This window comes from Fundulus heteroclitus, chromosome 15 (assembly GCF_011125445.2).
Source record: "Fundulus heteroclitus isolate FHET01 chromosome 15, MU-UCD_Fhet_4.1, whole genome shotgun sequence".
Lineage (NCBI taxonomy): Eukaryota > Metazoa > Chordata > Actinopteri > Cyprinodontiformes > Fundulidae > Fundulus > Fundulus heteroclitus.
Genome location: NC_046375.1, coordinates 8,495,387 through 8,523,373, shown reverse-complemented (window position 1 = coordinate 8,523,373; position 27,987 = coordinate 8,495,387). Strand labels below are relative to the sequence as shown.

Here is a 27,987-nt window from a genome sequence, read left to right as displayed (position 1 = left end):
GGTGATTTAGCATTCATAACTGTAAACTTGGAACTTTATTTTATTTATTTTTTGCTATTATACCCTGAGGTGAAGTTAAACCTTTGATAAGAGAGGGATGAATACATCAGTAGAAATACTTTTCAGCTTGACAAATGTCTTGGGTTTTGCATCGTAACCTCGCTTTAACTGCACTTAAAGTAGAGACGCAGGATTTTAAACGGCTTGAAAGTCTGAGCAGAGGTCGCCGATGACATCTTCATCTAGGAGTACATGGTCAGCTGAAGCCACTGGAAGAAAAAGAAATAAACACTTGAATGGTAACGCACAAAAAACAATATTTATTTTACAGGATTTCTGAAGGGGTTTGAAAGTATTTGGATGAATGTGACCCATATTTTACACCTTTATAGATGGTTTCAACTTAAGTTTAGTTGCATCCTAAATGTGTTAATTTTGTATATGCAGTATTTTCACACTTGTTCTGTTATGTGTAGGAGTGTTATTTGGCTATTTTTACCAAACAATATGCATGATGGAAAGGAACTTATTCATTAAATGAATCTGTTTCTTAAACCGTTAAAATGTGTAAGGTTTAGGTAATTAAAACTAAGATAATTGTTGGTGCATTATCCGCTCAAAGCTCCCTGATTGTGCGATTTTTAAAGAGGTTAGGCTTGATAGCAGCGATGATAATAGCTTGTTGGGAAGCTTCTTATGTTGGCAAATTAGTCTGGTAACCAGAGCTGAAAAGCACCAGTTTAAGTTCACAGGTGTATATTTAACTAAACTATTAAATTGTATATGTAATTCTTGTAACTTTTAAGGCTTTATAATGTTCTTAAAAAGTAATTTTTACAGAAAGTTGCTAAAACCTTGCTTTCTTTGTGGCTTTGTTTCCTCTTTCCAACACAAGACAGACATGTAATATAAGAGAGAAAGACTATATGTTCAGGATGGCTGATGGTCCAACAAAGGACCTCCATGTTTCCCCACTCCTGGGAAATTGATACATTATTTCCAACCAGAAATTAGAGATCCAATGAAGCGATGTAGTTTTATATATATATGTGGTTTTATATATATATTTATATATAGACGTCTTGTGGCTGGAGTGTTTCAGCAGCTCCTGCAAGACGAAGGCATTGATGCTATGGACCGGCCCGCTCGTTCCCCAGACCTGAATCCAGTTGAGCACAACTGGGACATCATGTCTCGCTGCGTTAGTCCAGGTCTGGGAGGAGATCCCTCAGGAGACCATCCTCCACCCCATCAGGAGCTGCCCAGGCATTATAGGGAGGTTATTCAGGCACATGAGCTCTAGAGCCTCATTTGACTGTTTTTTTGGGACATTACATCAAAGTTGGAGCCACCTGTAGTGCTTTTCCATTTTAATTTTGAGTGTACTGCAAAAAAGGCAACTAAAAATAGGTAAAATCTTCTTGAAATTAGTGTTTTTGTCCTTGATTTGAGCAATTAAACAAGATCTGCCAATTGAATTAGCATTTTTACTCTTAAAATAAGATAATTAGATATATTTACTTGAAGTAAGATGATGGAGATGAGTTGTTTCTATTTTAAGTGCACAAATCTTATTCCATTGGCAGATTATCTTATTAACCTGCTCAAATCAAGTGCAAATACACTTATTTCAAGAAAAAAAATTATATTTTTGCAGTATGTGGCTCCAAATCCAGATGTCCGTGGGTTGATGCATGTTTCCATTGATCATTTTTGTGTGATTTCATTGTCAGCACATTCAAGTATGTAAAGAACAAAGTATTGAATAAGAATATTTAGCATCTCTCCCCGACTGAGATTTATTGGTTTCAGGATGATGATTAAAAACAGAAATGCACCAACTAACTATTTCTGAGCCCAATTCAGTTTTGGATTTGAGAGAACGGGGTGCACCAGCAGCAGAGGAAGATGTAGCACTAACTGACCATCGGGGTCACTCATCTGACCCAAACTATCACCTCAGACGAAAACCAAAAAGGATGTTTACATATAAACTGGAAATTGCTAGAACTCCAGGGCTTGCAGGGGAGTTTTACATCAACATGGACTGAGATGCCGCTGATCCAAAATTCCCCACATGGACGGGCCAAATGCCTTCTAGAGAAATGTTTTATGCTCACACTGATCTACTTTTTTTAAGCTTGTCGATGGCCACAAAAGGTAGATTTACTTCTACAGGAGTGAGACACAGCGGCCTGTTGTAATGTAGAGAAATGTAGAATTCAGCTTACCTCCAGGACATTCAGCTTGATTACACCGTCTCCATCTTTATCAAAGGCATTGAATGCCCCTGAAAACAGATAAAGCCAAATCAGACCTTCTCTTCCCATCATCCTTTTTCTCACGTAGGGATTCCTGTTGCTTATTTTGATCTAGTTTTTTTTTACTTTTGTGTGACACCAGTGTCTTTACACACATGAAACATAAAAAAAGCCCATTTCTATGGGGTTCTGATTGTACCAAAAATAAGCAGATGTAATATGTCTAGATGTTGTGTTGTTGTTGCATATGTGTTGTCTGCATATGTAGACAACACCACAATAGCAGATAGACATGTGCAACCTAGACTTGTGCAACGGCTATATGTGCAACATAGATATATATAACATAGATATGTGCAAGATAGACATATGCAACGGCCGTTTCTCAATTCACAAGAACGCAAGTCCGTACTCGCGTTCTCGTCAAGTCTGTTCTCGGTAAGAACACAGGAAGATCGGACTTGACGAGAACGCGAGCACGCAGCACGTATTGTGCATTGGAACAGAAGTATACTCGTGACGTCATCACACCCACAGCTCTTGAGCATTCCTTTAACGTTCAAAACTATTTATACACTACACCATCATATCTTATTGAAAACGTTTTTTATTTAAATTATTTTCTAAAAAGTCTAAAAAATATCTAAAATAATTACAGAACTGTGGGTATAAAACCAGCAATAGCGTGAATTTATTTGTTGGGAGTTGTAATTGGTGTAGTTGCAGAGGCGATTGAATCTTCTTTAAAAATCAGCACTTTGTAGAAGCAAAATGAGCGATACGAGCAATATTGCTGTTGCTTCGGTCGTTGGTCAGCTTTACCAGCAGGCTGAAGAGGAGGGGATGCAGTTGAGGAGGCAAATCCGAGCAAGGAGAAGATTGATGCAGCAGAGGAGGCTCAGAAGGCAGGCTTTGCTCACCCATCTATTGCCAACTGGTAGGCATTTTAAGATTGACAGCCTATTTCCCACTTTTATCTTTAAAAAACCCATTGATGATGATATTAAAAACGTGATCAGGTTGAAATTGTGACTATTTTTCCTATATTAATAAAAATGAAGACCCAGTTTTAACATTAATAACAGTACCTGCTCATTTACAGGAAGGTCAGGATTGCATCAAAAGCTCTGCTCCGCTACCGGCTGAGTCGAAACTCTTCCAGGAAGAAACCTGCTCTGTCAGCTCAGGGGACGGATGACAGCGGAGTGGAAAGTGGTGTGGGGAAGACATGCAGCTCAGAGATAAGCAGCCAAGTAGAACCAGACCAAAGCACAAACGAGAAAGAAAAGGCTGTTGTCCCATCTCAGAGCTCAGCCGCACCCCTAAAGTCATCAGAAGACAGGCCAGCGACCCGGACCGCTGCTCCTAACCTGACTCCGCCAGATAGATTTGCTTCGCATATCCATCTGGAAACCTTCCGTTGAAGTAATTTTGGGAAGGGGCGAAAATACTGGTTAGCTGATTGGCCTATGTTGGTGATAGACGGGCCAAATGAACCAATCAGATTCGTCGTCACTCTGTTACGAGCGACGACGAAAACACAACCACAAGCCAAGCTACTCTTGCTGCTGCAGGTAAAGGCTTGTTATCTCAGCAAAGAAATACTCTGTAATTCCGATAAAACTTGCTCGATAGCCGCGCTAACGCTAGTTTCATCGGCTGAAGCCGCCATGTTGTTTAGACTGAACTGACGCGCTTCCCATTGCGTCACACCTCAACCCGCCTCAAAGCCAACGCTGATTGGACGTTCGTTTGGTGAACGGCTCCAAATTTTCTTTGAAGCCGGGCGTACACTGTACGAGTTTTTCCCCTTTTCGGGCCGATTCTTCAGTCGTGCGAGCATTTTTTGAATCGGGCCGAATTTCAGCTTGATCTTAGAGGGGGGGAGGAGGGGGGAATGGCTTCTCACGACTACCTCCCGATCAGGAATCGGACGATCGTGAAAATCAAACATGTTTGAAATTCAGTCGGCTGTCGTGAGGTTTTCGTGAGCGCATCCTGCTGTTCAAGCAGAGCTACGAGGGGGCGCCCTCCCCTCCTCTCCGTCCCCGCCAGTGGAGAGAGGGAAGCGGGCGTCCCTGAAGCAACCTCCGGCTGGTGTTGGGGAGGGCGAGCCGTCCGGTCCGCGCAACGCGCTGGCTGCCTGTTTCGGCACTCCTCCGCGGTCTGCCGCCTGTTTCAGCACTCTTCCGCGGTCCGCGCTGGCCGCCTGTTTTCGGCACTCCTCCGCTCGCGGGGGGGGCCGGGCGACCTGCCGTGCCGCGCGGCCGCCGGTGCGTCTCGTCCCTCCTCTCTCCCCTCCGTTCCCCCGACACCCGGTGCCTCCTGCGGGCCTCGCCAGAGCTGGGCTCGAACCCCTGCTCTGGGTCCCTGTCACCCACCGTCGCTCGCCTGCCTCTGCCACCACAGTGAGCGGTCCCAGAGGGGACACGACGTACAGTGTGAGCAGTCCGGTCTCGTCCGAGCGTCGCGCTGCACATATCGTGAGCGGTGAACTTTTAAACCCCGCGGTTCCGTCGCACAGTTTGAGATGTATATAAGTACCACGACTGAAAAACTCGTACAGTGTACGCCCGGCTTAACGGAGAGTAGCCAGACTGATCTGCGAGTGAAACCTTGAAAGCTCGCGAGATCAGGATGGTCTCACGAGGCTACGCTGCTCCCGCTTCTCACGCCACAACTTCGGGAGATGATAGCGAATTCAAGCGAGTGACCCGCATGTGTTTCACAGTTTTTCTCTGCTTTGTGTTCTGCTTCGTTCCCTTTATGTTACTGAACATAGCCGACAAAAACAACCGCGCCCCCCAGATGCTGCACATGTTCTGCGCCAACCTCACCTGGCTCAACAGCTGCATTAACCCCGTCCTGTACGCGCTCATGAACAGACAGTTTCGACAAGCGTACGGCGACCTGATCACCAGAGCCGCCGCTCCTTTCAGCTGCCTCTGCAGCCGACTTCAGGCCCGCAAAGTCTGAACTCCTGTAACTTACTTTTGACTGACGTAAACTCAAGGGATTTTGAGCCGCTGCCGGGTAAATTTATTCCTTTGTTGCTTCGAGCTTCCTGGCTTCTGTGGGTTCATGCATCAAAGTTCAGGGAGAGCTCCCGGTGCAACAAGAGCAAGAGGCCATAAAAGACAATTAAAGGCAAATTGTGGTATAGATGAAGCAATAAAATTAGTGTTGAACAATGCATTGCAATAAGGCTTGGTCTTCATCGTGGTGCTTTTCTGGAGGGGGGTACACACACCTGGCCTGCATAATTTAATTTAATTTAACAAACACAAGCTAGTATTTAGCTTTATATGTTGAAAATGTATTATTCCAAAATACAACTTTTGGAGACTTTTTATTGTATCCTTAAAAGATCTAACAGCCATGACTCTTTTTAAAATGTTCTTAATTGATACTTCTTTAAGAAGTTTGAAATGTTTTCTTGAAAAATTTTTATGTCATGTTTTTCATAGAAAGACACACTGAAGCTGGGCTTCAGGTATTTCTGAACACAGCTTTGAGGGGTAGCCTCTCAGAGATAATATAGTACAAACAGAGAAGACTCTCTCCTGCTCTTCCTGAGAGCAATAATAACCACTGAGCCTCCATACTGACCAGTAGTGACCAGACTCCAGCCAACAATGAGGGATTTTAATTAGATAGCTGCATTATGTCATGCAGGGGGCTTTTTTTCAGATGGATAATGTGGCTTTGTGCCTAGAGCCTGCATGTAAGCACTGCAATTCAGTTTTATTCAAAGATACTTTATTAATCCCAAAATGAGATTAAATATTGATGTAACTCGTTTTATGGCAAGAAACTTTACTTGCTATAATACTTTACTTGCTTTAATACTGCTGTACATCCGAGAAAGCTCAAACTGAAGTTAGGCTCTCGTTTGCATTTTAATCAAAGAGATGCTTTGGGGGATATTAGGAAATCTCAAATGTATTTAAATATCTTTAATTCTAAATTTTACATTTTTAGACCGGATAGATTAGTGGTTCGCAAACTCTTCAGTTTCTGATCCCCCAAAAATACAGCGAAGGAAAACTTTGTCACAAACAGCCAATGTATGACTTTTATGAATTTGTTTTAAATCAAAACTTTTTTAGTATAAAATCTTTCATTCATTTTAAGGACTTTTTTATTATGATATCTCTCGGAATAAGTGCCTCAATAGACTGATAAAAGTAATATATGAAGGTCAAACCTGGATTTTAATACAGATGCTTTGTTGATGCACTCACTGATGACTTGGTGTGCTGAGACTTGAAATCCTGTGGGGATGCCGTTTGCGTTTTTCCTAAATTGGTGTATTCCGACGTTGATCCTTAGGACAAGATGTCCTTCCTCCTCTTTTTATGATTTCTTATGACGGTGGGATTAAAATGCTTTGATGCATTATCGTCAGACACCAAAATAGACTGTGGATAGGGAAAAAAAGTTTAAAAACCCCTATTATAGGGTATAAAAAGATTTTAAAACAGCTGTTGTCTGTTGTTTCTTTTGTATCATGTCTATAAGAGAAAAATGGCAATGGTATTCCTTCAAGACTTTTGTTAAAATCAGTTCATTCCCTCCAACATAAGCTTTTACAATCAATCATTAGATTTTGTTCAAATTTTTATTTTTGCTGACCAAAATTACACCTACCCTGTTATGTTCTTTCATTCCTTCATTTCTTTTTTGTTTCCACATTCTATCCCTACTTGCTTTTATTCTGTTTTATTTTCCTATATTTTAATCATGCAAAGCACTTTGCATTGTCTCTATACTGAATTGTGCTATATAAATTTGCCTTGCCTTCATTATGTAACAAATCAAGCTAAGATCTCCTTAAAACTCAAAATAATGTTCTCTCTTTTTTTTCATCTTCCCAACTTTCCGTGAATCCTGTAAAAACATTTTTGTCATACTATATTCAAATGTTTTTTTTGCAATTTTTCCTTATTTCTTTTGGTATTAATGCTGTTTTACTTTACTACATTTGACTGTTCATTCAAAGCAGCTATGCTTTGCAGCTCTGCTATGTTTATATGCACGTAGATTATATATAGTTTAGTTTATTCACACGTTAGACATGAAATTCAACACATTGTGGGAAGCTATTAAAAGTTTTTAGTAGAAGTCTGCACCATCTGAATACAACGCTGTACAAACAAACTCACAATAGACAACAAACTATTCCGACATTCTAGTTTTGTTTTAGAATAGTTGCCACAATCAAGATCCATTGGCAAATAACAATATTAGTAATAAATCAATAAGTTCAATGAAATAGAATTAACACTGGAGTACCAATCAACTTATCTCTAATTAAGTTTCCCAATATAGTCAGGAAAGGAATCCTTTGATCTGAGTTGCATTTTTGTTTTTTGAGATGGAGATGGAATTTGACCTCTCATCAAGCTCATTCCAAATATTGAAGGTGGTATGTTTGGTATGTCTTGCTTATATGTATGATTTGCTTTTGGAAGATTTCTAACTTTTTTAAGGTAAGTTGGAAATTTGTTTCTGCAAATTATGCAAATGTGGCTTGAGAAAGGTTTTATAAAGGGTGAGAAATGCAGAGAGCGAAAGGAAGGGCCTCAAGTTGACAAACAAAGTTAAGACATTTTCTGGGTGACTTAACTCTAAAGTGATTAATCTGAATGTTAATCTGTTCATCTTAAAAGCATAAATACTGCTACTAATGCAAATCTTTTGCCACTTAAACTGAAAACCCTTCATTTGCCGTCTACACTGTTTGAAATTATATTTCTGCTTTTGTTGCTGCCATTTTGCATTACCACAGCTTTTGCAACCATATCATTATTTGGTAATTTGTAATTTTAATAAAAGTATGTTACTGTTTCAGTTGTTTCTATGTTTGATTTCATGGTCTGTGCTTCAGAGATGAAACGTTTACATTTCACACACACAGTTATTCAGCCTCTACAATAATGTTTGATCGATTTGTCCTGTAGGCCTATTTTATTGCTGTTTAATTGAATTTTATTTTATCGATTTTTGTACTGTTTATAAATGTGCCCCTCTATTTATCGCCCATGCAGGGTAAAGCGTTTTGTGTCACGCTGAACTGTGTGAAAAGTGGTCTAGAAACAAAGCCGAATGATCGCTGGTGAGACGCGTTTTGTGGGAACTATATGTTGCACACGGCGGAGTGATACCGTGACAAGAAGGAAGTTTAGCGTCGCTCTTTCAACGGACGCGCATTCTTGTCACTATGGCAACCACATGCCCTTCCTCCTCAGCGTCCACAGCTCCATAGCAACGGTGGGAAAGTAAACAGCTCTGAAGTTGTGCATTAAATCGTTATCGGAGCCTTTTTTCCCATCTATCTGGCTTCTTCGGCTCCGCTGCGAAAGGAGCTGTGATATGTCAAGAACCAAAGGCAAGGCAAAACCGGACGGTTTCACCGTCAAGGCCTTCATGAAGAACTCCGTGGTTGAGGGTCCTCCGTCGACAGGGGTGTTTCACCCACTGTCGTCCAAACCCACCACCTTCCGGACTTACTACGAGCGCAGGGAGCTCCCGATCGCCGTGGACTACAACAGCAGAGGCAAGAACATCGCGTGGAAGGTGGACATCGAGAAACTGGACTACCAGTACTACCTGCCGCTGCTCTTCCACGGCCTCTGCGAGACCGAATACCCTTACGAGTTCCTCGCGCGGCAGGGGATCCACGACATGCTGACGCGCGGAGGCCCCAAGATCCTCCCCGTCGTGCCCAAGCTCATCATCCCCATCCGGAATGCCATGAACACCAAAAACCACCAGGTGATGTGCACCACCCTGCGGATCGTGCAGCACCTGGTGGCGTCCGCGGACGGCGTCGGTGTGGCGCTGGTGCCTTACTTGAAGCAGATCCTGCCCGTGTTCAACCTCTTCAAGAACAAGAAGAGAAACCTGGGAGATGCCATCGAGAGCCGGCGGCAGAGAGAGAGCATCGGCGATCTGATCGAGGAGACCCTGCAGACCCTGGAGCACTACGGTGGCCCGGACGCCTTCAAACAAATCAAATCTATGATACCCACCTATAGTCCTGCGTGAAGAACTGACAGATGGAGCTATTGGACTGATTACTGCAAGGCTACTTCTTTTACTTTGTTCCTTAGGAAGTTGGTTCCAAAGTTGCTCAAAAATATACCAACATTTGAAAGAAGCACATCAGTTTAATGTGTTATTCATTTATTTAATTTGTTTACTGAAATTCTTGGACTAGAGCCAGTTTTGGGGCCCTGTCTGTAGGTATGTTGCTATCAGCGAGTCTGCTGGATTTGCACAGAAAGACACACTGAAGCTGGGCTTCAGGTATTTCTGAACACAGCTTTGAGGGGTAGCCTCTCAGAGATAATATAGTACAAACAGAGAAGACTCTCTCCTGCTCTTCCTGAGAGCAATAATAACCACTGAGCCTCCATACTGACCAGTAGTGACCAGACTCCAGCCAACAATGAGGGATTTTAATTAGATAGCTGCATTATGTCATGCAGGGGGCTTTTTTTCAGATGGATAATGTGGCTTTGTGCCTAGAGCCTGCATGTAAGCACAGCTTAGCAGCGCGACACCCTATTGGTGGAAACGTTCAGTAAGGTCGTTAATTGGATAACAGCTTTGAAAAAGAGGAGGGAAAATATGTTTTTCTTTGAGCGCTCTGCAATGGCGTACCGCGCACGTGACGTCACCATCTCATGAGCAACGCCCCTTGCCGCTAAGGTAGGGCAAACAGTGTCACAGTAAAAGACTTGTAATGTGATTTCAAATAGTAAAAACAGCTGTTCAGCTGTAAATCAGCAACCATCACACCAACTCTAGATTTAAAATGGACACACCAAAGGCGACATGAGACATAAAAGAGCAGGGGGAAACAATGTTAAGTCAGAATTGTGTGGAAATGGGGCTGTTGTCATTGGAATCTGCATATTCAGTGCCGGCCCGAGGCAGAAGCAAACTTAGCATCTGCTTAAGATCCAAGGGCTACAAGAGGGTCCCCAAGAGCAATAATTGTTTTTTATTTTTTTTGCATGCACACACAATTTTTATCTCAGTGTAGTAATTAAGATTTATGATAACAGAGTGCATATTTTGACATTATCTTTGATCATGTAGAAATTATAACTTCTCATGAAAAAAAAAGGTCTTGGGGGCCCTCAAGTAGGTGTGCATTCTGCATTGGTAATATTAGCTTGCAATGAATATCAAAACTTCTATAGCACAAATAAAAGACAAGTAGACAAAACGTTATCTACATTTACAGTTTTAAGAACTCATATTCTTTTTTTTTTTCTTAACAGTGTCCTGTCCGGCAATGTGGCAATAAGAATTGTTGTCTTAATGCCAAAAAGAGCTCAACAGATTTTACTTTCACTTGATTTATGTATGTAAATAGTTTTATTATAATTCATGCAAGGAGTTTTTCAAGTTATATGGACACTACAGTGAGTAAGTAGAAGAGCAAATAAAATGAAGAAAAGGTGAAAGAAAGAGGAGATAAAAGGGAGAAAATAATAGAACGCTTTCAGTCTGCTTAATCACCTGCAAAGAGAGATGTAACAAGAACTTTCTTCAATCATACTCTATTTTTTCATTTTTCTTTAAAAATGAAACAGAAAATTAAGAAGCATTACAAAGGGTGCAATTTGTTTATTTGAATATCTTGTCATTAGCGGAGATTAAATGTTTTCTATAACAAAGGTCAATTTCTTTTTTTGTCTTTTAGCGTTTTTACAAAATTGCACTTTTGGCATTTTTACAATGGACTATATTTTAAACCATTTGCTTCTTTAAAATTAAAGTTTGTGCTTGCTTCACAATCAACAAGTATTTCCTGTAAATTCTAATGTGCAAAACTCAATAACCTGTGATTTTATCCAAATAATGTCGTAAAAATTAATGTTTTTGGACATTTTTGTCTGTACGACAATTTCTTTTAAAATGTATGCATATTTATTAATTTTCACAGCGAATCACTGTGAGTTTTATATTTTCTTAGCGTAATATTCAGTGTTTTCTCCAGTCACTTGATTAATCATTATTTAATGTATTTATTAAAGTAAAAGACCGCTTTTGGTTTCACGGTCTCTTACTGTTGCTCTTTGACGGTGTTTTGCTGTATATTTTACTGACTTTTTTTACAGTGTAGGGTTAAGCTACTTTATTGCACCTCCTGACCTTCACAGCATTGATCATTAAGAAAGGAAAAAAAAAAACATTTTTATGTCTGTCCACCTTTACAGTGATTAATCTATAAATTATGTGCAGTTAGTTCAGCCCATTTTTTCAGTGAAATGGTAAAAATACCAGAGAAGGGAAGCCATTTGTTACATTTACTATACAACACTATACATTTTACCTGTTCTTTCTTGAGAACTATAATAATCTGCATGTTAAACAGGTATAGTTTTATGCATAGAAAAGGTGACAAAAAACAATGATGGTAACATTTGGCATTTTTTATTTACATGAAGAAACAGAAACAAAATATGTGAGGATAAACCCCTCTGTGCCAATCCTCCAAATATTTTTTAATGAAGGGGACCTGAAACCAGCCTTCAGGCTAAGAAGGGCCACCATCGTCCTCCTTCAGCTGCTGCCCATCCAGAAGGTCCATGGATGGCCACAGGAGATAGAGGTGCTGGTGACCCTCTGCTGGCTGGCCTGTGGTGCATCCTATAGGGAAACAGCTTGCCAGTAAGATCTCTTACCTTCTTGTCCTTAAATAGAGCCAACAATGACACACAACTGATACATAGATTATATTAATTGGATAGAAGATTAAGACAGATCAGCATATTACCTAAATTACAAGTTAATTTTATATTTGGTACAGGTCAAGTGGAGGCACGCTACAACAGACACCACACCGATGCTGATTAACATTATTGAGCGTGCCTTTGGTGGTCTGAAGACACGGTGGCGTTCCATCTTCTTAAGGATGCTGGAGGTCCGCCTGACGTTTGCCCCAAAAGTAATCGCCGCCTGCTGCATCCTCCACAGTATTAGTATAGTAGCAGGTAACCAGCTGGACGTGGAGGACGAGGAGGTTGACCCAGAGGAGGACGAGGAGGTTGACCCAGAGGAGGACGCCATCCAGCGGCTGAAGACAGGGAGCTGCTCCAGCTGGCTGCATGTTTAAGTGAACCTGACTCCAACTGACCTAATGTAGGTCAGTTGGAGTCATGTTCACATGCTGCTTCATTTCATTTTTTCACCACCTGTGAAAATACATTAAATAATCGTTAAATAATTTCCATTCCAACTATTTTTAATTGTAAGTTTATAAGCATTGTCTATTTGTATGAGATCTTAATAGGAGTTATTTCTTAGTTTTAAACCATGTTAATAACTGTTAATAATTTGTTGAATATATTACACCTTCATTCTTTTCCAAAGATTAAACATTTGTATAAAATAAATGTCTGTTTTTTCATATTTTATTACTATTATTTTCTTTCCCTCTTTCTCCTCTCAATTATTCGTGTCCTGACTCAGAATAAACTCACTTAGATAGGAAAAACATTTATAGAATTTATTTATTTTATATGCTGCTGCCGTCCTAGGCAGACATATACAATTTATTCCAGCAAGTATTGAGTTAATAAAGCAACACACGTCAGTAAGATAAACACAAAACAAATAAATAAATCATAACCAGCGGTATTATGCACTCTACTTCTTTTAATTACCCACTAACTCTGTAAACAGGCCACATAGAGAAAACTTAAAAGTATAATGTTCTCGTCTCAAACTATCTTAAAACGTACTTTTGAAGAACAACAGCAGCAGAAAAGGGAATTTTTAACTTACCGCTATGAGCTCTGTTTGCGCTGTCTCGAATCAAGCTGCGGCCGCGGTGCATTCTGGGCAAGCGGTCTGTCTGAAGAACGCACAAGTCTGCTCTGATGCATGCTCGATAAAGAGGGCGGGCGAGAACAACATCCGGGGAATTCGGCGCGTTCTCGATTTGGCGTTCTCAGCATTGGAACAGTGCTCGGGCTGAGGCTGATGACGTGTCACGAGCACACGAGCACACGAGAACGCTCAAGAACGCATATTGAGAAACGGCCAACATCTACATGTGCAACATAGACATATACAACAGACATGTGCAACATAGACATATGCTACATCTACATATACAACAAATACATGTGCAACTTCTACATATGCAGATAACACATATGCAACAACAACACAACATCTAGACATATTACATCTGCTTATTTTTGGTACAATCAGAACCCCATACTTTTCATCTCAGTGAGACGTTTATGAGTGAGTTCCGCTGAATGTGGCGCTAACAACCAAATGTGCACTTACTGAACATGCCCTCTAGTCTCACGAAGCAGCAGACGTAGCTGTCGAAATCAATGTTGAGGTGCTCGTCTGCGTATCGCATGGCTATGATGTCGTACAGCTGTTTGTTGAGGTGAAACCCTGCGGAGACAGACGTTTTTCCTTTAAACGTCGGCGATGCACAGCTGGTTCTGTCGGATATGAGTTAGAACAGGGGGGCCAGATGTCAGTGGCTGTGAGGGATGCAGTGGTCTCCTCCCCACCTGCGTCATTGACGGCGTTCCTCATCTCGAAGCTGCTGATGGAGCAGGATTTGTTTTGATCGTACTGTTTGAAGATGAGCTGCCAGAACGAGACAAAGACATTTGGACCCAAAACAACAGCGGCCATTAAAACCAGAGCTAAGTTTGGCCTACCTGCCACGCCTTTATCTTTTTCCATAAGTGTTTAAACTCTTGGAAATTCAACTTCCCCGATCCGTCGGTCTGAGGAAAAGTCTGTCAGGAAAATAAGCTCAATGCAGCTGTTTGGTTGTTGCATCTAACAAAGGGAATGGAAAATAATATGAAACACATCTGTTAAACTAGAAAAAGCTGTTCCTGCGTAACAGCGAGTGAGAATGCTAATCTGCAGAATGATTGAGCAGAAGATGCAGAAAACATTGAAATCAGATTTGAAGAATTTGAAAAAAGTTTAAGGAATTTGAAAAATCTGAAGAATTTTAAAAAATTGAAGAAATTTTGAGAATTAGAAAAAATTTGAAGAAATTTTAAAAATTTTCAAAAAATTTGAAGGACTTTGAAAAATTTGAAGAATTTGAAAAAATTTGAAGAATTAGAAAAATTTGAAGAATATGAAGAATTTGAAGAAATTAGAAAAATTTGAAAATTTTCAAAAAATTTTAAGGAATTTGAAAATGTGAAAAATTTGAAGATTAAGAACAATTAGAAGAATTGGAAGTATAGGAAGAATGTAAAGAATTTGAAGGAATTTGAAGCAATTTGCATTGATTTCAATGGGAACAGCCAAAAAAGCGCACAAAAAGTGAAATATTTTAAAAAGTGTAAAAGTTAGCATAACCATGAGTCACAGCAGGCATGCCGGGAACGAGCCGAACGTTTTGACACCAAAATTGTTGAAATTGGTTGAAGTATGCTGGAGTAGTTAAATGCCGACGGAATAATAATAATAAAGAAAAACAGGAAAACAATAAGTGAGGAAGCTGTATAGCATTCTCACTGATAATGCTGTTATACAAATTCACCCTCTAACTCTATTTAACATAAAGTGGGTGTGAAAGCAAGAAAAAAAGGGCAATCTTAATTAATTTGGTGGCATTTTTTTCCCTGAAACACACTGCCTGTAAACGAGTTCAATAATAATACGATAAATTATTTACTATACAACCGAGCTTGTAAAGCTCCTGGAGCAAAAGTAACTTCTCTCTGACCTAAATTACTGAAGGGATAAAATCAGTTTCTTTCATAACACTCAGCTTCCTCTTTTTTTTAGCTTTTGTTGGAATCGTCATCTTGTTTCTAATTCTTGTTCAACTTTCTGACTGGTTGTGCCACATTTCCCCCAAAATATGATTTGTTAAAACAGAAAATTCATTCATTGCGTGTCCCTGAGTCAGCAGGGAAAACCCTGAACCATAACACTCCCCCCACCGTGCTTTTACAGGTTCCTCGCCTCGTTTTCACCTGCTTGTTATTTGTCCATGAGTCAATATTTATTTTATTTTATTTTTTTGGAGGGAGACAAGAAGTACTTTACCACCAGCAGTTCCTTGAAGTTGCAGATATGTATTTGAGTAATGCGATATTATTATATATCTGTAGTTTACATAGGGAGATTTTAGCTTTTTAAGTGCAAAATATCCTTTTAAGTGTATATTTTATCAAAGTGACTGCGTGTGAAAGGAACTGCCTGGTCCTAGGTGTCTGACGCTGAAATAATGTGAAAAAATAAATCTGTAAGTGCATTTTGAAGGTGAATAGGACATTTCTCCTGTATAGTCCTTTAGGGTTGGTGTCCGGCATGTTTAAGATACATCCTTGTGCCAACGCAGGTCAAAAATGGCTGAGTTACCTCCTCAACATGCCTTCAAGGTACCCAAAAAACCTGGAAATGACCCAAACATTCAGGTGTTGAACACCTGACTTTGGGCAGTGTCGTATCAGAATGCTCACACTTTGGTTTTGACAGCTTTAAAGGATACATCCATTAAGGCGATCATGCTTCTGCACGTCTCAAGGCTGAAGCCCTCTGTCTGTATCTCGCTATCTATAAAAACAAAACAAAATGCATAAATCAGTGTATGACAATTTAACATGAGGGCTAGGAACAAACTGAGCTCTTTTACGTTTAGATAGAACGTTCTTCATGATCGTCTTGAGCTCGTTTGCACAGATCTCCATGTCCTACGGGAGGGAGGAGCAACATGTCTGATTAAACCCCGTCCAGACATAAAATAAGTCCGACTCGTCCATGCATACGCACCTCACCAGCAATCTGTTTGTAAATGGCTCTAAACTTTTTCTCTTCCTCGGTCTCTTCCTCGGGTTGCAACAGTTTTCGCTGACAGGCGGACGAGAAGAGAGTAATTCACTGACAGAGTCACGGTTTTCTCCAAAGATGGCATACTATAAATATATAAACGCTAAAAAGGGAAGAAATGGATCCACGTGTATTTCCTGTCTCTGTGGATCCATTTAATAACTAATGAAAGTTTGTTACCTTGGGTTTCTTCCTCCTCTCACCCCGAATGCCGTCGTGTTCAATTTCTTTGTTGGCCCGCGCTCTGTCTGATACAAACACAATAGGCTGGCGTTGTGCAACACCACCCATATTTTAAAAAAGATTAAAAAGTAGCAATAAAAGACAATAAAATTGAGTTGATTGCATCGTTATAACTACACTGACCTACATAAATATTAGGCGCCTCTGTCAAAAAAGGTTTAAAAAGCCTAAAAATAAGTTCAGCTTTCATTGCAGTGCCATAACCGCACTAAGCAACAATGAGCTTGTTAAATTATTTCAACACTACCTTCCTGGTGAACATTAACACACCTATCTGCCTTATATGAATGACATGTTCTCTTGCCTTTCCCATTTTGAAGCGCTGCTAGGAGGAATGGGCCTCTGCCATCAAGTCAAATTCAGGCTTATTAGTTACTGCTCAAAAGTTTATTTGCACTATAAAAATCTTTACGGTAAAACATACATTTTTTAAAATGTTCAGTTGCATATTTAGAAGGATTGGTAGATGTAAGAAATTGGTTTGGGACCAGAGAAACTAAAAAACAATATCTTCACAATGTTTTTGTTTTGCCGCCTAATTGATATACTTAAATTAAAGATAATTTAGTTTTTTCAAAAATCTAAGCATGTAATAATGCTAATGCTTTTCATTATTACAGGGGGTAAAAAGGTGCTATGGAAACTGCATTTTGTACTTTTCCTAATTCTGAAATGAATTAAAGTTAATTGAACACTAAAAAAAGTTCTCATAACACACAGTTTCAAATTCCTTATTTTGACAATTTTATTTTTACCTATGTCTTTTCATATAAGGTCAAGTTAGTTTTGTTGGTGTTTTTCTACCTAAATAAATTATATCATCATTTGCATTTTTGGTTGTGTCATTGTCTAATATTAAAATTTGTTTGATGATCTGAACTATTGAGGGATTAAGCGGTTTGGAAAATGGATGGATGGCTGGATCTGAACTATTAAAATAAAAACAAAAGGAATATGAACGTGTGAAAGGGGGGGGGGGATACGTTTTCACAGCACTGTTTGTTAAGAACATATTTAGGTTGAAATCCGGGAAAAGAGCGTTTCAGGTTTATGCTATTGTTACCTTAGTTTTCTTTTTCTTGTCTTGCTGAAGAACGAAGAGGAACAGAAGGAAGAATGAGATAAATCGATTAGAAAAGCCTTATGAGTTGTGACAAGACAAAAGAGGGTAAAGAATAGCAATGATAGAATATAAGACACACCTGACATTAACCATTAACATTTTTTTAGTGATTTTTTTTATTTCTGATATGATTGGATTAGTTGTTTTTGTCATGCAGTCCATGTTTCATTCACTTTTAGCACAGATTTAGCATCATACGTAATCTTAAATGCCTACACAATAAAACACTCCTATATGTTTATCCTTGATTAACTCAAATTTTGCCTCTTAAGTTACTCTCTAAAGAGTAACTTTAGTAACTCTATAGGCAGTGCCTTTAAAATTCGTCTGTCCCCCTATCCCCAACATCAAAGACAGAAAAAGTGAATAAAAATGAAGCGGATTCTCTCACGGTTCTGTAAACACGTGCAGAAATACAGCCGCTACAACACTAAAATAAATGTACACCCCTCTCCATCTGCTGCCATCCGTGTGCAAACCTGTGTTTGATCAGCTTCGATCAAGCTCTCCGCTTCCCTATGAAGAGAAAAATAGGCACGAATTAACCTCTACAAGTCATTCTTATTTAGACTTTTAATCATAATCCTGAGCTGTGGACCTCTAAATGTAGCCAGAGCATCAAAGACCCTTACTCAGACGTGCTCTGCTTCTCAGAGAAGACCCTGAGGATGAACTCTCCCTCGTGATGGGGTTCAAAAGTGGTGGGGATGATGGCGTACTCTCCTGGAGGCAGCCGGAAGCGCTCTGTCACCTCGCGCAGGTTGATGTAGCTCCGGCATTTAGCCGTGGAGGCTGTGTAGAGGAAGAAGTCCTTCTGCAGGTGTTGATTCTGCCCTTGCATCTGCACATTTAAAATAATCCTGAGATGTGAATGATTTCTGCATCAAAGGTTGTAATGATAAAAAAAAACACAAGTATGAATATTTTCAACACTAAAATTAGAAAATGATTCTAATATCCAATAAGCATCAGCAAAAATGTAAGCTTTTTTAATAGACACGTAAATTTAGATTTAGGGCAGGTAGAAGCCATTGTGAATATAACGTTTCTCTTTATGTTGATCATGTTTTTCATTCAAATCCCCCATTTTCTGCTTTCATTGCTAACCAGGTTAAGATACTTAAGATGATAAAATTTGTACAGGAGTAATTGTTTTTCTAATTTTTAAATGAAAAAGCATCTAAACGCCTCGTCTTCAAACAGCCGTTTTAAAGTGCGAGTTAGCTGCCTGGAAATCACAGTAACAAGAAACTATAAACATCCTCCCAAAGAAAACTTTTCAACAATGTTAAACAGAGCTTTTAACAATGGTTACCCTAAAACACAGCTTTGATTGGCTGGAATAAAGTGAGTATATTTTTCAATATAATTTTGATTGCAGTCACGACCTGTTTGTTTTTTCTGTATATAGATTTTTTTTTCGTCACTGTTAATCATATTCTCTCATTTTACATTTGAAATACGGAATGTAAAAGTGCTCAAAATTAAATAAATAAATAAAACATTATGAAATCATAATTGACTTAAATAAATAACAATAATATAATAATAACAATAATTATAGGGCTGGGCGATATGGGTAAAAATCAGTATCACAATATATTGAGCAGTTCCCCTCGATAACGATAAATGGAAGATAACCATGTAAGAAATTGTCTTAACATTTTTGTTTGTAAATGAAAAATGTACGTGGTAAATAGTAACTTATTTGGGTTTGTTTAGAAGTTTTTATGTATGTTTACTGTTCCATCTGTGTTGGTTAATGGGTTGGAGTTACAACCATATCTTCAAGGTTTGACAGGAAAATTGGAAAATGTCATTCTAGGGCTGAAAAACATTATTTAGCAGTGGTGAAAACTAAGAAATTGGACAAAAAATGAATGGAAAATACCACCTATATATTTAAGAACTAAATGTTGTGTATGTCTGGCAACAACTGTATGTTTTTCTGCTTCTATGCTTCAGTCAGCACACAAAACTTTGGAAAAAAAAAAGCGCTGATCTCTAGGAAGCTGCATCGTTCTTCAAACCAGGTATACTGTACCTTCTCTGGCACCTGCAGAACGAAGCAAAAAGTAGCGCGTCAAACAGAGTCTTCAGGATTTAGGGTTAATGTTGAGAATAAAGCATGTCACGTAAACAAAACCTTGTAGATAGAAAATCCAATGGTGAGGAATTTCGCTCCTTTATGGCGCTGCATCCTCCGACCCTTTTGCATCAGGGCCACCACCACGGTGCAGGCCACCTGCCCGTCCTCTGGGTCGTCATCCTCCTCATACAGCTGAAGCCGGTACTGAGGGTTTGTCCAAAATGTGTCTACAGAGAATGTGTCACATGAAATGGGCTTTTTTTTTTTAAAGGTTTATATGTTTGCAAAAATGCAAACCTGGGAAGTTCCTGCAGCCACCAGCAGAGCTGCCTCTCACCCAGCGACCTTCATTGACCGACACCGACCAGCTGTGCCGTTCGTCGCCCTGCAGCCCGTCGGGCGTGAGGTTGCACATCTCCAGTTTGGTGAAAGTCTGCTTGAAATCATCGAACGACATCCTGATTTTAAAAAAAGAAACAACACAAAAGAGGGAGCTTGTGAGAGAGTTTGTTCCTAACAGGCGGGGGATATTACAAAATATTGAGCTTTGGTCTAAAATGAGTGATTCCTGATGCCAAACATTTTCATGTTGGATAAATATTGTTGAACTTTACTTGCTATGATCAGACCAACAAATCCAGCCTTTTAAGGTGCTGTGGTTACATCTCAAGAGGAAAAGTGGGGATGACAAAGACGCAGCAGCAGCTTTACTCACCAGAACTCGCTTGTCTCCACAGTCTGTTTCTTCAGATTCTCCCTGTCTGCAGTGGAGATGGTGGACCACTCGCCTGAGCTATGAAAAACATCCAGGGAACAATCATTTATGGGTAAAAATGCTATCAGTCCTTTATTCACAATTTTAAATAAGATTGCATAATGTTCCCATGGAAGCTGCACAAAAGTCTTAATCCATCCCCTTTTCTGCATTTTTATTGCTTTACTTCCTAAAAGCCAAACCTTCTGGCAATTTTTCAATATCATTTCATGCTTTTTAAAGTTAGCTGTTCTTTACACCTTTTTTCAAGTCTATATTTTATGCAGCAAAAATTAGTTTTGTGCTGCTAAACCATTTATCTCTGACCTACAAATTTCAGGTTTCCAAGAAAGCATGGGATGAATCAGTGTTACACATTAGGGAGCACATTTTATTTGAATGGACACATTGTTTTTAGAAGCACAATTTCTTGTAATCTTCTTGGCTGTATCCATCAACGTATTTCAATTCAATTTATAGCACCAATTCACAACCGGCATCATTTTAAGATCAAATGGATCCAATCTTTATAAAGAAATATGTAGTCAATTCAGTCCAACCATTAAACCAGATTACAATTCAATTCAGAAAAAAATCCTAATTCAATCCCAACCGTAAAACATTGCTGTGAAGTTCTGTTTATCATCCCAACAGTCAAAAAAATGTTTGCCATCTAAGGAAAGCCAGTCGATACATTGAGCCGCTAACTTTGCAGCAATCCTTCATGCTGAGCAAGCATGTGGCGACAGTGGAAAGGAAAGAGTCTCCTTTAGCAAGAAGAAACCTACAGCTGATCCAGAGTCTGCGTTTTTTTTTTTAGAAGAAAAACATCCAATCACGAAAAAAAGAAATAAATCAGATAAAGTCCTAGAAATCTCTGATGATCTTTAAAATGCTGAAAATTTTGATCTGGACAACTTAAAAAGATTACAAGAAAGTTTGTCTCTTTGGAAGCTGGTATTTATTTTAAACGTTTGGGGTGGTTCTAAACTGTTGCGCAGAACTGTTACCTGATTTCGTAGGATATCATGCACCAGATCTTACTTGGCACTCCAGCGTCCCTTCCAGAGCACAACTCCCCAGGGATTGCGCAAACGGATCAGGCGGATTTTGGTGTCCTTCGAGACTTCGTCGCACTAAGAAAAGACCAACATCCCTATCTCATGTTAGCGTTTCTTGAAAGCGTCTTCTTCTCCTGCAAGGACATACGTCTGCAATTTGAATTAATTTTTCTGTTGCACCTCTTCCAGGCCTATGATGGAGTAGGCATGACCCCTGACCAGCCCTTGATCAGTCCGGGACTCCAGTTCACTGGCTGAGGAAACCTAACAGGCACATTTCAAAGCAAATTGTACTTTATTTTAGGAGAAATAAGCACCTTAATCGTCTCTTTCATGGTTTTGCAATGAAACATCTCAATTGACTCCCTACTCAATTCGACCTCGAGCGTTTCCGACAAAACTTACATCAATGGAGCTGCCCATCAGCGAGCCCCTCTCCAGCGCCTTCCTCATGATGGTGAAGAGATCAGTGGGTGCCTCTGACAGCTCAAAAAACTCAGTGACTCCACCTGTGAAATCCTCCATGGCTTCCAGCGTGTTCCCCCCTTTCAGTGCCTCATAAGAACCGTGCAACCTGAGAGAGAGGTCAATCATTCTTGGAGCATCGCTGACGGCTCTGATCTCTGAGGCTTTTTTTTCACAGCGTCCGCAGCCAACTCAGGAAACATGAGAAGCTGCGTGCTGTGATTGCATGCCAAATAAATGTACACCGTGATAAGACCTTTGGTTTTCTGACATCTTATAGCATTTTATACAATTATCAGAGCATGTGTTTACATTCAAACCTGCCAAATTTAATATATAAGTATATAAGTATCTTGGTATTGTTATTGATGACTGCCTATCATTTAAGCCTCATGTTCACTGTCTAGTGAGAAAGTTGAGACTTTTTTTACTTTTTAATGTAAAAAAAACGGTTAGTGGCATCCACTTTTTTAACTGTGCTGGATTATGGTGATATATTATATATGCATTCATCTGCTCAATGCCTTCAGATGATTGACGCAGCCTATCACGCATCGTTGAGATTTATTACTAATTTTAAAGCTCGCACCCATCACTGTGAGCTGTATTCTCGTGTAGGGTGGTCTGCTTTGTCATTGGTATACATTTATATACAAGGCTATTCTTGGTGCGCTTCCATCTTATTTATGTTCACTTCTTATGAAAAAAAGTACTGGTTATTACTCTCTCCGTTCTCAGGCTCTTGTTTTCTGTTCCACGTGTCAGTACTGAGCTGGGTAAAAAGGCCTTAGCGTACTCTGCTGCCTTTACATGGAATTTGCTGCAAAATAACTTGAAATTTCGTAAATTGGTTCCATTGAGTATTTTTAAGCTGAGAATGAGATGCTTTGAGTTGGACTCCCTCACATGTCAATGTTTTAATTGAGATCTTATTGTAAGTGCATATTTGGCTTTCATGTGTGTGTCTTTGTACGTATGTAATGATGTGATGTAATTTTGATGCCTATCTTGGCCAGGTCTCCCTTGCAAAAGAGATTTTTAATCTCAATGGGTATTAACCTGGTTAAATAAAGGATATATAAAAAATAAAGGTTTTAGAATACTTTTTTCTACAGGGCATTCTTTTGAGATGGAGCTAGACTATGCATAAAACAATAACGCCAGACTTGCAGCTGACCCGCATGGACTCTCCTTACTTGGCATAAGCTTTTTCCAACAGAGCGCTCCAGAACTCGTTCTTTCTGAAAGATTTGGTGAAAACCAGCTGGTTGTTGCAGGTGGGGATGCGGTCATCCACAACCACATCGATCCATTCGCCGTAACGCCAGAACTGAGTGAGAGAAAAATGGGAAAGCCCGTCGATCAGTGATGGTTAAACATTGTCCGGCAATAAATCTCTCCGTAGCATAGTTACAACCGAGCCGTTCTTTCTTTAAGAATGTGAGTCAAAATTACATTTGCATGAGGTTAAGGAATACATTTATCATTATCATCAGCTACAGTGTTTTCTATTGGGTTTTAAATTGTGGAAATTAGATAAAGGAACATCTAATCTTGTCATAATCTCCAAGTGATTGGTTTATGATTTTCTTCTGTGTCTGCATTTCAAATATTTCATGTTTTTCTTCAGTTTCTGTTCATTGTAGTCGTCCCCTCAGCACATCCGTCTTCAATGGTCTCAGCTACTCCTGATTACCTTCACTTGTCTCTGCCTCACATAGAATGATCAACATTTCTGATTTTACAATGTCTGAGATATATTTGTTTTAATATAGAAAAATTATGCCTTTAATCATAGAAAAAGGTTAACCTGCAAATGTGAAATGAATCTCAAAATATATTTATTTCTAGAAATATACATCTCCACGCCCAATAATTAGGTTTCTTTAATCTAAATTGGCCTTAATACAATTTGTTTTGATGAAATGACAAGAATGAATCATACTACTAGGTGTACAAGAATGAAGAACATTATTAGAATAGTCATATATGAGAACAAAGTCATAATATTGCCAGAACAAAGTGGTGATATAGGAATAAAGTCATAATATTAGTCACATGATTGTTTTCAAAGTCCTAATAGTTTTTATTATATGTGAGACTGATACCATAGTATAACTTTGTTATAGATGCTCAACATTCCACGTTTTAACTACTTTATCCGTTTAATCCATGACTTTATTCTAGTAATTTCCAAAAACCACCCCAACAAAAGAGGGTCACCAGTTTCTGGCACCGTTATTTTGGGGGTCACAGGCTGAAAAGTTTGGGAACCCCTTGCATTAGGGCACTGAATTTTTGGTACACGTATTTTAAAATGTTACCACTGACATTAATGGCTTTTTTTTAAACATCATTCCTCCACCACTGTGCTTGATGGAATGAGGTGTTTCTGCTGTGTATTATAGCCAAAAAAAACACTACTTTGACCTCATCTGTCCAAAGCACATTGCTCCAGAAATCTTTTGATTCACTCAGACCTGATTTTCAAGCCTAAGCCATGTCGGCACCTTTTTAGAGAACAGGATTTCCCCTTCGTTTAGTTAACTGTGATCTAACAATGACGTTAACACTTAATAATTGAGGTTTCTTTGTCATCTTTTTGTACATTGGATCTTTTTAAACAAACATTTTTTTTAAAAATACTGACACATGGACATTCATTTCCAGCTCCGCCTTACGCGAGCCGTAAATGTAAAACCTGGAAGTGGAAGATCCCGGCGTAGTTTTCAGTGAAGCTCTGGTCTGCAGGAATCACTCTGTACAGCAGCTTCTCGTTCAGAGTCAGGCAGGCGATGGCGGCAAGCAGCCAGCAGTCCCCTGCCAACAGATTCATGAGCTGTTCAGGCCTGTGGATTTAATCCAAGCATACATCTGACTTTGAGCCACATTGCTGCAGGTGTTAGTCAACGGTTCTAATGAAAGCAGCCGATCGGGTCGCTCCACGCGTTTAGGTCTGCAAACATCTTTGACTTGAGCTTTCGTTACAGGCTACAACGCAAGTGAAAGGGAAACAAGTAGATAAAATGCAAGCAAATGCTCAATGCTTCTTTTGGAAATGAACATTGGAACCAAAATATTCTGTCTGACTTAAAATTTTCATCAGAAACCCTTGTAGGGGACTAATACCTAAATTAAAGGGTTAAACTCAGCTGCAATGACCACTTAGTGTGGTTAAACAAAACCTTGGTTAAACTAGTTACTGACAAGTTATGAGGAAAAACATGCTTTTTATCTTTATCAATTACCTTTAAATCTTAATTAGTGAATAAACATGCAACGTTCTATATATAAAATAAATAAATAAAACCAGTAGTTGTAGTTATAGTACACAACCATTAAATAATTACAAATTATCCTCATGTTGGTGAAGAGAGCGGGTGCAAGATTATGCTTCCCAACATTGTTTTAAAGCATAACACTGAATTATCTCACACTCTTGTCATGTTTGTGAAAATAATCCAATAAATTTCATAGCTTTGTTCCATATTTTATTGAGACCCAGGCAAGAAAAAACATAGATCTGGTAAAGATCTAATATAATACAAAAGCAGGGAAACGTACCCTCCCAGCCCCCCCCCCCCCCCCCCCTTTTTTTAAATGTGTGGATTTATTTGTGGATTTCCAGTAATTAAAAAAATAAGCTGTTATGTGGGAAATAAGTGATGAAATTTTTTCGGTTGTAAACCAACAGAAAAATCTCTGCAATTTCGCAATTTCAATGTTTAATCTTTTCAACCTTTAAAATATTGCGTTCAAATTATGTACTTTTCCAGATTTCCCAGGACTGGGGTCCACAGCCCTGTTTTGAGAAGCAGTGAGCTAATCCAATGTTGTATGTAAAGCAGCAGCAGCAGCTCAAATATTACCCAGCTCTCCTTGACAGATGTCTGTCCTGTTGGCTCCATCGATGATGAACTGGGGGTTTTCACAGATTTCCTGGAGGGGGAGAAGTGTTAAATGCAACTTTCAGACTCAGACTCAGACTCAGACTTTCAAACATCACCTTGGAATTACCCTAAAAAAACCTCAAAAACAAAGCTTCAATAACCAATAGATCAATTTAACATGTGAAATTAATTGATATTGCTAACAAACTAAAGTCAAGACCCTCCCTTTACGCTATTTCAGATTGCATTTAAAGGTAGGAAAATGTAAAAGTAAACACAGGCTTCATTAGATCTGGTTAACTCTGATCTCCTGGGGTACATGTGCTACCAGCACCAAGGCCTGAAAATCTGGAGTCATGTTCTTAAATTAGAACTTGCTCCACTGCTGCTGCACCCCCCCCCCCCCCCCCCCCCCTTCCCCCAAATTGGATTCGGGTGTCACTAATCTCTGCCAAATTTCTCAAACTGCATAAATTATCTGCGATCGCCCAGGAATCATCCCCCCTATTACGTTAACTCTGATGATATTAGACTATTTTCTTTCACATAAATCACCAGATATTAATGCAGAGAGCCACACCTGCTTGAAGTCTTTTTCTGCTCAAAAAACCTCCGTCTTGAACCCCGTCTGACCACGGCTACAGTCCCAGTAGAGTTTAGCTAACTTTATTGTCGGGCAGGATAACTTTTTCCTAGCATCACTCCAAAATATTTAGATAGTGTCTCGTGTCTGCGATGAAGATCTGGTGACCGGCAGATGCCAGTCTTGGCTAACAGTGAGAGTGAAAGCTTGCTTTTACCCCTCCTGCTGACTGAACCTGGTGGCAAGACAAACATAAGTCTTAGTGGCCACTGGCTGGAAGAAATGGGCCATTTTCAGTTAAGTCATATCTATTCAGCAAAACACTAATTACTGTTCAAAAGGTCACAGAAACACTGGTTGAAAAATACTCCAGTAACAATTATATTAAAGGGATCTATAGGGGTAAAAATCATTATTTCCTAACATGTTTTTTTTTTAAAGCTGCTGAAAAGAAGAGGTATGAGGTATGAGATTAAACTACTCCAATAAATGATGAACTAAACTCGACTTTTGTTTATGCATTTACGACTTAACCCCCGGTAGGAGATGTGTTTGAATCTTTGCACATTAACTTTTAAAACCCCAGTTTATTAGGGTGCATAGTGCTGTAAGCGTTGGTCTTAGATAAGCGTTCTGCAATGTCTATGTTTGTTTCTGGTGTGCAGAACTGTGTGCTGGACGGTCCTCTTGGGGTTAGGGTTAGTGTCTCAAACGATGCTGGTTTCTGCCAGTACCTTCCGCCACACCTGCTATCAAGGTCACATGTGGCCAAAGACCAGAAAGAAAGTTTTATGAGAGTAACTTTGCCTTTACGTATTCCAGGGTGAGAGTTTGCCTAATGCGGCTGTGGAAGGTGATAACCCACAAGTATGCATTCCCTTTTTTACTGCAGCCCCATACGCTGCAGAGGAGGTGTTGAGATAGAGAGCTTATCTTGGAGAGCTTTTTAAACAACATGGAGCTCGTACTCCATTGAGTGATTGAGTGCAGCTTACCCTGAAGCGTTTGACGACAAGAGAGCAGGGTACCGGTACTCACCGAGGGACGTTTCCACTCAAACTTCATCCTCGGTTTCTGGCTGTAGAAGAGCGAGGAGTCGTTTGCAGGGAAGAGAGGGTCCTCAAACAGAACCTTTTTCGTCACGTATTTATCCCTCAGCTCCAGAAAGGTCTTCAGGCGCTTCGCATCTTTGACGGCCTCGTTTCTGCTGAGGATGGCCGAGTAGATGGAGTTCGCTCCTGTGACTCCGTAGTCAACGTTGCCGTCAGGCTCCAGCGACGCCTCGGTGTCCAAAAGCACTTTCACCTTTGTTTCCTCAACCACAGGTGGTTTCTCTGGGTGGCCTTCCATCATCCGACCCTTTAGTGTCACTGCTGCAAGTTGGGCACCTAAGAAACCTCAGAGTCGCTTTTCCCCTTGCAGAAGCACGAAGTGAAGTTGCAAAACAGCCCTGAGAAACTTCCTGTGTCCTCCCAAGTTAATCACATTTAGTTCCTGTTCTTTTCTAAAGCCAGAGCTGTTACTGCTTCAGTGGGTTAACAGCCAGACTCTCATTCCAGCATTGCCCCTGGAGTAGCTGCACCTAAATATAAACCTTTTAAAGAAGGGGAGGAGGCTTCTCAGAGGTTCTCAGTGTCCAGACGTCACAGTGGGGCAGTCAGATG

The 27,987-nt window shown here is 39.8% G+C and overlaps 2 protein-coding genes across 2 annotated transcripts; one reads left to right on the top strand and one right to left on the bottom strand.

Moving 5' to 3' along the window:
- Positions 1-2: 2 nt before the first annotated feature.
- Positions 3-27,897, bottom strand: capn3b (calpain 3b). Its single transcript, XM_012869127.3, has 23 exons — positions 27,362-27,897; positions 25,720-25,789; positions 24,552-24,670; positions 23,047-23,180; positions 21,791-21,959; positions 21,566-21,649; positions 21,369-21,460; positions 20,286-20,363; positions 19,868-20,028; positions 19,628-19,797; positions 19,526-19,537; positions 18,114-18,322; positions 17,961-17,997; positions 17,422-17,445; positions 16,296-16,382; positions 16,059-16,136; positions 15,922-15,979; positions 15,778-15,842; positions 13,973-14,041; positions 13,820-13,898; positions 13,581-13,697; positions 2,232-2,290; positions 3-269 (listed from the first exon to the last, which is right to left on the bottom strand). The coding sequence occupies exons 1-23, from the start codon at positions 27,674-27,676 to the stop codon at positions 243-245; spliced, it is 2,313 nt and encodes a 770-aa protein (XP_012724581.2). The 5' UTR covers positions 27,677-27,897; the 3' UTR covers positions 3-242.
- Positions 8,489-9,428, top strand: LOC118566147 (parkin coregulated gene protein homolog). Its single transcript, XM_036147312.1, has one exon. It carries the CDS (start codon positions 8,637-8,639, stop codon positions 9,309-9,311), a length of 675 nt encoding a protein of 224 aa, XP_036003205.1. The 5' UTR covers positions 8,489-8,636; the 3' UTR covers positions 9,312-9,428.
- Positions 27,898-27,987: the final 90 nt, after the last annotated feature.